Source organism: Octopus sinensis, linkage group LG1 (assembly GCF_006345805.1).
Source record: "Octopus sinensis linkage group LG1, ASM634580v1, whole genome shotgun sequence".
Taxonomy (NCBI): Eukaryota; Metazoa; Mollusca; class Cephalopoda; order Octopoda; family Octopodidae; genus Octopus; species Octopus sinensis.
Window position 1 is genome coordinate 182,441,036 of NC_042997.1, and position 14,070 is coordinate 182,455,105.

The 14,070-nt window shown below is 34.8% G+C and overlaps 1 protein-coding gene across 7 annotated transcripts in view; it reads right to left on the minus strand.

The window, feature by feature from the left end:
- The window catches only part of LOC115218522 (syntaxin-binding protein 1), a 163,730-nt gene that overhangs the window by 34,121 nt on the left and 115,539 nt on the right, over window positions 1-14,070 (minus strand). For all 7 annotated transcript variants that reach the window (XM_036507404.1, XM_036507385.1, XM_036507394.1 and 4 more), the window contains 7 exons: window positions 9,884-10,015; window positions 8,766-8,842; window positions 8,557-8,635; window positions 7,280-7,383; window positions 2,804-2,952; window positions 2,582-2,666; window positions 623-753 (listed from right to left, as the gene is read on the minus strand). In XM_036507404.1, the coding sequence (XP_036363297.1) occupies window positions 623-753; window positions 2,582-2,666; window positions 2,804-2,952; window positions 7,280-7,383; window positions 8,557-8,635; window positions 8,766-8,842; window positions 9,884-10,015 (757 nt within the window). The remainder of the gene's footprint in view (window positions 1-622; window positions 754-2,581; window positions 2,667-2,803; window positions 2,953-7,279; window positions 7,384-8,556; window positions 8,636-8,765; window positions 8,843-9,883; window positions 10,016-14,070) is intronic.

Genomic DNA, 14,070 nt, shown 5'->3' on the forward strand with positions numbered 1-14,070 from the left:
CAGCATGAGACTGCATTTGGTTCAATGTTTCAAAACCTCTTGTCTGATGTAAATTAAAATCCTTCATCATAATTTTATGTAAGAATCTTTTATGTTCCTAACACCAGCTTAAATAATCCCTCTAAATTCTAGATTATTTTCAAGGTTAACTGAAACATATAAGCAGAGTATTTTATTTGAAAAGTAGTCATAAATAGATTATGTGAAATTATGAAATAAAATAGTTTAAAATACAGTCAACAATGAGTAGCTAATGTCACCTTTTCCTCACTGCATAATTATTTCTAATGGGACTTTTGACACACACACTGCATAAAATATATTAATATCAAATATTGTTTTTCTGTATGGATGTGAGGGATAGCATCTTTTAAATATCTGCTAATCTTTCAAACCTACTTATTACAATATTGGATTTCAACTGAGTGATTGTCCCATCACTAACTTTTGCAGAGTTAATAAGACTGAAACAGGTCCAGAGTTGTCTCCCATACTTGCTGAAATGATTAAAATATTAACTATTATTTTTTTTCTTGATACCTTATTGTTTATACTATATGCTTACAGCATTAAATATGTTAATGCTAATGAACTAGACATAATAAAAACACTTAGAACTTACTTGTAAACATCATTTTCAATAGGAAGAAGGTCATACGCCATAGCTTGGAAAGTTAATTCATGAAGAAGAGGTGAAATAGGATCAAAACCTCTATCTAATATCAACAGCTGAGACCGATCCTTTTGCGGACCCTATATTGGGGGAAAAAAAAAACAAATAATAAACTTCAAATGTAATTTTCATAAACACATAACATACAAACGACACAAAAAAAAATGTTTAAACATGAACACCTTTAGTGAATATAAATTCAATGATCTAAGAAACAAATACTATCAAATGAAAACATTCCAACTACCAGAAAAACACACAACATATCATTTCAAACAATTGTAGCAGTAAACTATTTTGTCTAGATTTCATCTTTAACAATTATACAAACAAAAGTTATACAGTGCAAAGTATCTTTTACTTTATTTGCTTCAGTGAACAGAGCAGAAACGTATGTTTCACACCTACTTTAATGCATATATTTAGGTGAAGCAACTCCGGCCTTGTGCATGGAACAAATTTATACATACGAAAAATTTTGGTTGTTCATCAGTGTCCATGAGATCCTAATTTACTTGTGCATATACTGACTGTACTACTTTGTAGTATCTAGAATGATGCTGTACTGTCTAAATAAAGAAAACAAACAGACAACCCTAAAGAGCTCTCTCTCTCTTTTACTCTTTTACTTGTTTCAGTCATTTGACTGCGGCCATGCTGGAGCACCGCCTTCAGTCGAGCAAATCGACCCCGGGACTTATTCTTTGTAAGCCCAGTACTTATTCTATCGGTCTCTTTTGCCGAACCGCTAAGTGACAGGGACGTAAACACACCAGCATCGGTTGTCAAGCAATGCTAGGGGGACAAACACAGACGCACAAACACACATATATACGACAGGCTTCTTTTAGTTTCCGTCTACCAAATCCACTCACAAGGCATTGGTCGGCCCGGGGCTATAGCAGAAGACACTTGCCCAAGATGCCACGCAGTGGGACTGAACCCAGAACCATGTGACACACATCTAAATACAGTAGTGTAATGGTTTGTTAAAATATTTCAGATCAACAAATATAGCACACATTTTTATCCAATAGCACACATTTTTCTTGCAGACTTCTCTGAATAAATATCTTTCAATGATTTTAAACTGTATTTTGTTTATTTTAACTCTTGATGACTCATCCAACGCACACAAGCATAGCAAGGGAATGTAAAATGCTGCTGATGACAATAATAATACTAGTATGACTAAGACTTTCTACCATCTTTATTACTTGGTTCATTGGGATTAAGTCTGCAAACATTTCCCTTTCATAGAGTGGCACCCTTGGGACAATTGTAGTTACATTAGTCATCACAAGTAACTTATTCCTGTAACAACTGATTATGACCAGCATTTCTCCAAACTATTTTGATACTTTCAACATCACTAATTTCTTTGTGAAAACTGTTTTTTACCCTAATTTCAAAATCTGTATGTTACTTGTCACAGTCCAACTAATAATTTCTTGTGAGGAAGTTCTTGTCCCTTTCATAATCTATGATCAGCAGTCAAGTTATAATGACACTTGAAATTTTACTTAGAGATGTAAACATATATTTTCAGACAAGCTATAAAAATGAAAAGCATAAAGTGTTTGGTCAGTTTTCCAAAACAACTAGGACATTAGCAAGGAGAGCATGTCTTTGTTTAACAATTGTATGTTTCTTTTCATCACTTACACATAATATAAGAACTTAGTCTTGAAAAACTATCTGTACATGGAATCAATTTTAATATCTCTTTATCTGAAGAAAAACTTATCCTTTTGAAATCAGACAATTTTCTGAGTAGACAAAAGCCTTCAGAAACAACAGAATGAGTTCCTTCTGTGTCATTCAACACATGATTTTCTAAGTGTTAAAAATACATAAATTCAACAGGATTATATTTGAACCAAATATATGAATTTTAAAGTTTAATACTTCTCCCATTGTTGGATCATCAGCTCTGTAGGCATCTAGTTTTTGTTGAACCATTTGAGCAAACTCAGCATTTTTGTCATAGTCCCTAAGAAAGAAGATTAAAATGCAATTTGAATTTTAAAATTAAAACAGAATTTAAAAAAATATATTTTTGATGCACATATAATATTAGTTCCGCTTCCCATAGGGACAATCAAATTGTTATAAATGAATTAAACTTACGATCGATATCGAACAGAAGGATATTCACCAAGTGTGGCACAGAGAGTTGCAATTTGTTCTGCACATCTCTCTAAATTAGGAATGCTTCCTTGCATTCTTGAGGCATTATAGTATACTTGGAATGTATCAGGAGAGTCCAGAGAGAATATCTGAAAAACATTTCATGTCAGTTTTAAAATAAATATCTTATTTCAAACAAATTTATAAATATGAAATATGTTAAATAAGTGAATGTCTAATAACAATGGATAATTCAAAATCAAAAATAATATACATATATTTAATACTTTACCATTCTGTTACGAATTAGATTTTGCAAATATAGTTTTTTATATAGAGTATTCCTAATAACTAAACAGAGAAATTAGTCTAATCAAAAATCTAAATTTAAAACTACAATAAAAGTGAAATATATTTTTTAAAATATATATCAACCCCCCACCACCACCATTATAGGTGTCTACTCTTTGAACCCCCCTCTTCAATACGCTATTTCACCATGCATTACCCCTCTTTCGATATCCTACGTTCTACTTGCCTAGAACCTGTCCTCTGAACCACCCCTCCCACTGGTGCTCCCCTATATTTCTGCACCCCCCCACCACCATTATAGGTGTCTACTCTTCAATACGCTATTTCACCATGCATTACCCCTCTCTCGATATCCTACGTTCTACTTGCCTAGAACCTGTCCTCAGAACCACCCCTCCCACTGGTGCTCCCCTATATTTCTGCACCCCCCCACCACCATTATAGGTGTCTACTCTTTGAACCCCCCTCTTCAATACGCTATTTCACCATGCATTACCCCTCTCTCGATTTCCTACGTTCTACTTGCCTAGAACCTGTCCTCTGAACCACCCCTCCCACTGGTGCTCCCCTATATTTCTGCACCCCCCCCATAAAAAGCACCATCCGAACGTGGCCGATGCCAGACCCCTCTGGCACCTGTGCAGGTGGCACGTAAAAAACACCCACTACACTCGCGGAGTGGTTGGCGTTAGGAAGGGCATCCAGCTGTAGAAACACTGCCAGACTAGACTGGAGCCTGGGGCAGTCCCGAGCTCCCCAGACCGCGGTCGAAACCGTCCAACCCGTGCTAGCGCGGAAAACGGACGTTAAACGATGATGATGATGATGATGACTACATGTGTATGTATGTATATGTGTGTATATATATATATACATATATATGTGTGTGTGTGTGTATGGCTGTCATCTATCCAGTGAGAGATGTATAGTAATCCCCCGACTATTGCAGATGTTACGTTCCAAAACCCCCCACGATAGGTGAAAATCTACAAAGTAGAAACAGTACTGTATATTTTTTAAAATTATTTTTATAATTTGTATATATCTATATATATAAAACTAGTTGTGTGAGTGTCTGTCTCCTACGATTTAGATTCCTAACTCCTCCCACATTTTGCGGTGTCGATGGCGGCGGAGTTGGCATCCACGCTCACACCTGCACCTGTGGGGAAGGGAGTGTAAGGAAATCAACGTCGTAATGCATTGTCAAGGAGACCAGCGTTCTTTTAGAACAACGACTTCATGGCTTGAAGACACCAAAACAGAAATGGCTAAGAAAGCGTCTACATGAGTCTACGATTTAAAAAAAAATTTACCATCGTTTTTTTTCCATTTTAATGCATTTTTTCGCTATTATATAAGGGAAGTAACTCTCTAAAAATGTCTACGATGAGTCAACGATTTAAAAAAAAAAATTACCATCATATTTTTTCATTTTTAATGCATTTTTTGCTATTTTTTGGCTATAACTCTCTAAAAATGCTTATATAGTTATTTCCCTTACAAACCTGAGCAACGCCGGGCGATACTGCTAGTTATATATAAATGTGAAGTTGTGTGTCTGTCTCCTACAATTTAGATTCCTAACTACTCCCACATTTTGCGGTGCAGTTTAACCAAAACCGGGTATCTTATAGTCGTGATTCATATCGAGCCCTTCTGGGTATTAGCGCGCATCTATGATGAGTCTACGATTTTAAAAATAATTTACCATCGTTTTTTTCCATTTTAATGCATTTTTTCGCTATTATATAAGGGAAGTAACTCTCTAAAAATGTCTACGATGAGTCAACGATTTAAAAAAAATTTACCATAATTTTTTTCCCATTTTTAACGTATTTTTTTGCTATTTTTTGGCTATAACTCTCTAAAAATGCTTTATAGTTATTTCCCTTACAAACCCGAGCAACACCGGGCGATACTGCTAGTTTTATTATAAATGCAAAACAACACCACAGAGGAATCAACGTAAGCTTAAATAATAAACTGTGATAGGTGAACCATGATATGGTGAGAGATTACTGTATGCAATTTTTAATACACAATCTAAGAAAGAGTTACTAATAGTTTCATGCTGTAAAGATATAATAATTTGGCAGATTTATATAACACGCCATGTATCTCCAAGCATTTGTTCAGGTTCAGTGTATACTGTTAAACCTATTTGAAAATCAGGACACTGGTCTATAAGAAAAAAAATGGGAAGGAAAATGCAAAGAAGATTGATGCAAAAAGTAGGATGAGGAGAAAAGTAAGATCTTTGTCTTCTTTTCCTGTAGAAATCATAATTAATCTAACTGGTGTAGCATAATATAATGGATAGAAGGCCAGAGTCTGTAAGAGGGTGGTATCCTCCAGTTTAACAAAAGAAATTGTACATGTGCTTGCTTTTGCTAAAAGTTCTGGATCTGGAATTAAATAACGTGGTGGAATTCTTTCATCTAAAAAGAATGTGCAATCTTTCAGCTACGCATAATTTGCATCTCTTCGATCCATTTATAAATGGTGTAGATTTCTCCACAATTTTCAATTTGATTGTATGTAGACCTTCTCAAACATGGATAGCCAACTTAGCAGCTTCATTTTTATCATAGTGTCCGAAAAAGGACTGAAGGTTAAAACTGCCTTCCCATAAACTGACATAATTTTTTACTCTTGATTATATTGTCTGAGAGAAATGCTGTAATTTCAGCCTCATAAACAACTGAGTTTATCAAACATGCTTGATCAAGAAGGCAAGCTTCAAGGTCTCAACAGTTACAACTGGGAGTGGGCTCTTGGTGTGACTAGCAAGTGATAATATTCTTTATATTAGGGCAGCAACAGTATAAAATTTTTAACAAGCATCTATTAAAAATCTTCCTGTATTTGTGGTTTACTGGAAAATGCTTATTAAATAATGCCAGGAATTCTTCATGTATGTTAGTTTTAACATTTGAGGAGAAGGAGGGGACAAACTATATTATTTCCCTAAGAGTATTTTTAGGCTCCATATTTTTAACTGAAAAGTTATATATGATATTTTTGAAACTGCTGTTAGCTAGGGTATTGTTTTAGTATAGGGCTGCTTTATCAAATATGTGCTTTGAAAAGGATAGATTAGATATCCTATTGCTGATGTTGGCTATCAGGTTTTTAAACACTATGGTGGGAGTGCAGAAATGTTTATGTGTATATATATGAGTTTCTCATTGTTTGTGATAGGGTTTATAAGAGCAAGAGTTTAAGTCTAGGGAAACATCTAAGAAATCAACTTTGGACATAAATAGATGCAGTAATTCTGAGGTGTAACTGACAAAAGTTTTTTCCTTAGTGCATCATTATCACAGTTGTTAGATATGCCCAAACCACTGTCACAGTATAGGCCAAGTGTGTATTGGAAACTTTGATCCCAAAGTATTTAATATATAGAGACCTACACAATCACTGATGTTTGCAGTCATACGACCCTGTTGTTACATCTAATAGCTCACCTGTATCAGACTTTTTTTAACCCATACAGAGCCCTTACTGAGTAAAAGGGTTTTTCAAGCATTCACGATAAAGTTCAGGATTTGTAGTGAATATTGACATATCTTTTGGCAAACTTAATCACCTTATCCACTAATGATCTTGATATTGAGGGATAAAAATATACAATAGCAACCTGTAAATCTAGCTGTATTCTTAACCTTTAAATTCCTAAACCAATCTACCAGTGCTGTTATTTACCTACTGTTGTAATTTAGCAATCTCTTTAATTCTAATATTAATATTCCTTAGTAATTTTTAGCTACCAAACCCATTTCAGTTCTTGGTGGGTTCAAAAGTCTACACGTGTTCATTTTTCAGAAATTAGGTTTGTGATCTTTTAGAGTATTAAAAGTTTCACATTTTGCTAAGCACCCTAACCTATCATCAATTATATATTGTTCAGAGAAGAATTTTTGACTGATTTGGTAGACTACTTGAATATCTAAAAATTGTTAACCCAACTTCATGTTTATAATATATAAAGCCAGTATATACAATCAAGATTGACTGAATGAAATAGGAAAAGAAAAAAAAAAACAACTGCAATAAATGGTTTTGTGTTTTTATGAATGGATAGGAATTGCCTAAAGTTAATCAATTGACTGATTAATTTCTAGACATGTAGACTATGTAGAAAGTATTTACTCTTACCTGTGATTCATATGGGAGAAAAGCTATATTTATTTCTTTTAGTGTTTTGATGAATTTTAAGGTGGTAGATTTGCTTATCTCTTTAAATAATTCATCAGGACATGCTGCAAAAAAGTTTATAAAAAAAATTATCTTAGGAACGAATTCATTGGTAGCTCTTTAATTTGTTCACTTAGGATAGAATTCTAAATTAAATATTTTTAGTGAAACTAGCAAGATTAGAAAAGTATGAATTAAGAAATACAAAGCATATGAATGAGTATTTCCATCCTCATGATTGTTTGAGGACCCTTGACTCTGTTGCATCTTCATGCTCAATCCAGAATGAATAGGGTCAGTGTCCCTAAAGTTCACTTCCAAGTCAATTTACTGTGAGAGTTGACTCCCTTAACCTTTGCCTGCAATGGTGTCACATAAAAGTGCCTGCAACAGTGCCATGTAAAAAGCAACCAGTACACTCTGTACAGTGGATGGCATTAGAAAGGGCATCAAGCCATAGAAACCATGCCAAAACAAACAACTGGAGCCTGGGCAGCTCTCCAGCTCCTGTCAAACTGTCCAACCCATTGCCAGCATGGAATAGACATTAAATGATGATGATGATGATACTTATCAGCTAGGAAACATAGGCAAACAGAGTTACAGGAGAAAATTTATTCTGCTTTATAATTAAAATTTGCTCCTACAATATGTAAATTTCCAGTTTTCACATCTACCAACACTATCCAATCCCATGATAGCATGAAAGAAAAAAGACAGAGAAAAGGTTTGAAGATCAATCATTATGTATTATCTTTTCATTTTGAATTTCTTTTACTTAAGAAATTTTCTCCCTTCTTTTACAGAGTGGCTCATTTTTTTAGTGGAAGAGTAGTCTCAACTGATATATATATATACTAGAAAAACCTCTTTGATCTGAAAAACTATTTCCTGAAATTTGAAAATTCAGGAAATAAAAAAAGGCAGACAAAATTAAAAAAAAAAAGGGATTGCTCTGAGATTGAGGGATCTTTTTTTAAATGCAGATTTAAAAGCAATTATCAAGTTCACAAAGCTAAAAATAAAAAGTACTTTGAATTTCATTTTCAACAGCCTCAATTTCTTTTTAATGATCTCTCAATAATCAGTCATAAATTTGTATAATTATACACAAATATAATTTAGTATAATAGTAGCTATAATTTCTAAATAGGCTACAAATCTATTATAAGAAATAGGCTGAAAAGTAAATGAAGTCAAATCTGCAATAAAAAAAATATCTAAGTTCAATTATTTACCTTCAGAGAAGAATATGTGTGCACCCCGATACTGAGGGCTCTCAGGATTTTGGAAATCAGCCATTAAACTCTTGACAGACTTAAAGAAAAAAAATCAATATTTTAATGTTTAGTAAAAGAATAGATAGATTATATAGAAATAGAAGTATCTAAAAATGCTTTATGAATTGAGATACTGAAACAAACAAACAAAAAATACATCTATTTACCTCCTTAATTGGGGTAATCAAATAAACTGCTTCAAGCAAAGGCAAAGGTTCTCGTCTCCTGTTTATATCCTCCACCACTGCAATAAAGAATCAAGGATTAAATTTAAAAAAAAAAAAAATTAATGTACCTTTTATTCATCTGAAATAAATTCAACTGAGTACTTAAAGTTACAAGTGCAAAAAACATAAACTTTATTTGAAATAATAGTCTGTAAAAGAAACTGCATTAAAATTATCAGTTTCAATGTCTTTATCTTAGGCTGTATGAATCAGTTATGATTCCAATGTAAGATCTTGAATGTTCATCATCTAAAAAACTCATTTTTTTAATGATCTGATCTAATTCATCTCAACTTTTCAATGATTTATCTCTTTTTTTTTTTATTTCACTGCATCTCTTATGTGTCCACAGTTTGCATTGAGCACACCATATGGAATTTCTACAAACAGCCTTTCTACATATCAAACAGGGCCATATTCCTGAAGGGAATTGAGAACCCTGTCTATTTCCCAGCTTAATAAAACTTTGGTCTCTCCTAAGTTAACTTTAAGATCTTTGACTTCAGGTTTAGCTTCTACAGTTTCAGCTATAAGAGTAAGATCATCGATAGAGAAGAATTCTCAAGCGTAACCAGTCTTAAATTCCTTTTATAGCCTAGAGGACTATGAAAATTACAAGTGGACTGAGAACCTGGCCCTGAAGAACTTCTTGCAAACTAAATTTGTCACTGTCCTGGTTGCTCTCATTTCACTGACAGCTGTTCTGTACATGGCTTGGATGGCTCTAGCCAGCCCTAGCTTCCTCAGGGATCCCCAAATCCAGGAGCAAGATTTTTCCATGTTGACAAATGCCAAGTACTGTTGTTTACTTTTGGCTAAAATCTTCTGCAGTTGCCTCACTAGAAAGAGAGCATCAGTAGAGTGTCTCCCTGGCACACAACTAAACTGCATCTCATCTAGGCTAACTCTGTAAGTAGTTAAGCTACAACCCTAGTCCAGCAACACCTATGTTTGTGCTTTGCTTTGATTTGATTAAAATCTGTTCATTTGTACTAAAAAAAAAACAAACATATCTTGAAATATTTTATTTGAACTGAAATTAAGCAATAGTAACTCACGTGTAATTCCCTCAGACATGATCTCATGCATTTTGCAGCATGCTGATATCATTCTCATACTAAGCTGGTCAACAATAAGAACTTTCCATTCTGCATTTTTCTTTACTGCCAATACAACATCATTCATAATTTCTTGAAAGCAAAAGGAGAAAAAAAAAAAAAAGGATTAGCCCATTTATATTTCAATTTCAGATTAGAGAAATACAACTTTGATAAATGTTAATAAAATATAATTAAAAAAAAAAAATGTACATTGTTAAAAGACATATATTGATACACAATTTCATTAACAACTTTTAACCCTTTAGCATTTAAATTAATCTGTCAAATGTAATGCGTATTTATTCATTGTTTTGAACTGATTATCTCATAGCTTTATGATTTCAATGATGTCATTGTTTATCTTTAGAGTGATATAGTAAGGTAGGTGTGAGAGACTAGGTCTGGCCAATTTGAACATAAAAGAGATAGAACATTTGAGCCTGATAACGCCAGTTTAAAAGCATTAAAAGTCTTTTTAATTCATACATCTAAACAATGTCTAAATCAAGAGCATTATCATAACGCATGACTTAAATTCCTAACAGAGAATGTGTATTTTTTTTATTGACTGATTTTGCCGGATTCTTTGAGAAAACAGAATACATTACTGTAGTGATACCAAACCACAACATGATGTTCAACTCAAATTTCAAAAGGATTTGGACTTGTAGGCACTTAGAAAAGAGGACATTTTTTTTAAATCTTGGTTCTAAAGTAATAAAATCATACAAAATGAAATCATCTGAATTATCAATATTGAATCACTTTGTGTAAGTGTAATACATATTTTATGATTGCTTTTCTACTCCAGCATTGAGTGGATATGTCATCACAGTCTGAGACAGTTATTATTTGAAGTTACCACTCTCTTAGACAAGTCAAGAACCACACTTTACTTGTAACTTCCATTTTTGGCATGGTCTACATAGTTCAATTCCCTTCCTGGTGCTAACCACTTTAGTACTAGATATGTCCTATCTCTGGCAAAACTAAAGAGTCCTCTCTCCCCTATATTTTCTCTATTCATCCAAGACAATATTAACTGAGAGAGCAAATTAGAGAGTGATGAATGAAAAGCAGGAGAAAGTAATAAAAGAGAGAGTATGATGTGAGAAATAGTAACAAAAGTGAAAGAGAGTGTTAAAGGAAAGAGGTATGGAAAAGAGCGAGAGTTATAAACAGCTACATTTAAGTTGTTGGTAAGGAGATTGAATAGAAAACAAGAGTAGTGGAAAAAGAAGCTGTGGCAGGTCAAGAGTGATAGCAAGTAATAAAAATAAGATGATTTTATGAGACTGAATATAGAGTCAAAGTCCTCCATTGATACATTAATGTCATGGGGAGAAGTAAAGCAATAAAAGGGGATATGGGGGAAGATTAAATTCAGAGGAATTCAATACTATCCTTAATTACACAGACAGCATGGTACAATGAGAGAGAAGAGATGGAGACATAAGATGAACATAATGGGCAAAAGAACACCAGCAGCATTTATAAGTCTGTTTTACCATGCTTGCATAGGTTGGTGGGTCTTCTTCAGCACTCTGTCCTTTATCATCTTTGTCAAGTTAGAACTTTAGAAATCACTCTACACTATCTTGTCCCATGTCTTCTTAAGTGTCCCTTTTCCATAGATTCCGTCTGCCTCAAGCACTCAACTCTTTATACAATTAAGATTCTCCTTATAATATCAGAAGCCCATAAAAACAGTCTTCTCTTTTGTACACTACAAATACTCTTCAAGTATTATTTTTCTTTCAGCTCATTTGCATATATTATTCATGCACACTAAAATTGAACTTCCAGTGAAGTATGTACCAGTAGAATACACACATACACACACACACACACACATATATACAGAGTGTCCAGAAACTAAGGTAACTAAGTTTCAGGCTTTAATAAACTATCAATAAGTGTGATAATATATGAAAATTGTACATCATTATAAAATTTTAGTGTATCTTCTTTTTGTTTCATATGAAATAAATTCAGAATTATAAATTAGATAATGGCTACAGACTGAAGCACAATCATAACCCTCTGCAAAGGAGGCAAAAGTAATACAGCTATAGCTAAAAGGCATAAAATTAACCAAACAATAGTCTGGAAAATTGTCAAGAAATTTCAGAAGACTGGTTCCAGTGCTGATCATCCTGGACATGGTTGAAAAAGAAGTGTGCAAACCACTCAGCTTATCAAAAGTACCAGAGAAAAGATACAGCAAAATCCTCCTCATCCCATCAGAAATCTGACTGCCATAGCAAAGATAAGCTGAACATTGATGTATTGGGTGCTGAAGGAGAAACTCAGGACCCACTTCTAAAAGATAACCCACTGTCATGAAAAAAAAGCAAGTTTATAAGGCCATGAGACTGGAGAGAAGTTATCCTGTGTCAGATTGCTGAAGGCATGCTGACCAACCTGGTGTTCACTGATGAAAAGAAATTTGACATTGAACAGACAGTAAACCACCAGAATGACTGACTTTGGAGTATATCTGGTTCCACCGAGAGAAGACTCATAAACTGATGTCAAAATCTACAGTTGTTTTATGGTTTAGGTGGCTGTGACAGCCACTGGAATATCTCCCCTCATCGTTGTGCCCTCAGTTGTTACAATACATTAGGAACATTCTGAAAGCTGAACCACTTCCATGGACAAATAAGCACTTCCAAGGCACACCTTGGGGCCTCCAACAAAACTCAGCACTATCCCACAGCTTCAAACAGACACAACATTGGATTAAAAAAAGCATTCCATCGTTCATAAGCAAGGACGGTTGGCCCTCAAGAAGTCCTGATCTCAACCCATTGGATTTTTCTGTTGGGTCCATTTTGGAGACAAGGGTCTTGAGCACTTCTCATGCTTCACTCAACACTTTGAAGGTAAAACTGCACCAGCAATGGGCTTGAGGATCTTCCGCTCACTTGGAATCTTGTTTTTCTCCTTAAGGCCACCCCGCTGGCTAAGCGAGCAGGCCAACAGAAGAAAGATTGAGAGTGGTGAAAGAGTACAGCAGGGATCACCACCCCCTGCCGGAGCCTCGTGGAGCTTTTAGGTGTTTTCGCTCAATAAACACACACAACGCCCGGTCTGGGAATCGAAACCGCGATCCTACGACCGCGAGTCCGCTGCCCTAACCACTAGGCCATTGCGCCTCCACATATATATACATACATATACATTATATATATATATATATATATATATACATCATCATCATTTAACGTCCGTTTTCCATGCTGGCAGTGTTTCTACAGCTTGATGCCCTTCCTAATGCCAACCACTGCATGAGTGTAGAGGGTGCTTTTTATGTGCCACCAGCACAGGGGCCAGAGGAGGCTGGCAATGGCCACGATTGGCTGGTACTTTTTATGTGCCAACGGCACGGAAGCCAGTCATGGCGGTGCTTGTTACATATATATAAATATAAATTATATATATGTATGCATATATACATATATAGAAGTACATACCTACATATATATATATTCATATATGGGTAGAGGATGTCACAGAATGTAAACAACAAGAAATATGAAAACATAGAATACAATCTTTGTTTTGCGAATAACGAAAGAAACAAATGGAAAACAAGACAACATAAAGAACGACCCTTCATCAGTTCCCGGCTGTTTTTCTACTCTGAGTTTCGAGCAATTCACAGATACACCTACAACAAAACAGTTGCTCCCACAAGGCAAATTGAATAAAATTTGGGATTTTGCGGAGGGTCAAAGTTGGTACCAAAGCAGGACAGTGAAAATAAACAGAAAGGGTTGCTAAGCCTAAATGAGCTGAGGTGGCGAATGCTGAAGGAACAAGCTTTCGTAGGAGACAGACAATAACGCGTCTGAACCCTGCAGCTGATCAGAAGGAAACAAAGAACCTTAAGTTAGGAAAAGAAAGATGGCCAATGGTCATGTGCAAGCAACGAGAGAGTAATGAGGAAGAGTGAGAGAGAGTGAGTGACAGACGAGAATGGCGAAGGGGAGAGGAAAAGAATTAGATGATAGGGATAAAAAAACCAAAAGGGGAGAAAAAGAATTGGAGAAAGGAAGAGAGAGGAAATGGAAGGGGAAAGAGAAAGAAAAACAGAGACAGAAATAGAACAATAAGGGTTGCATCAAAATTATTACGAG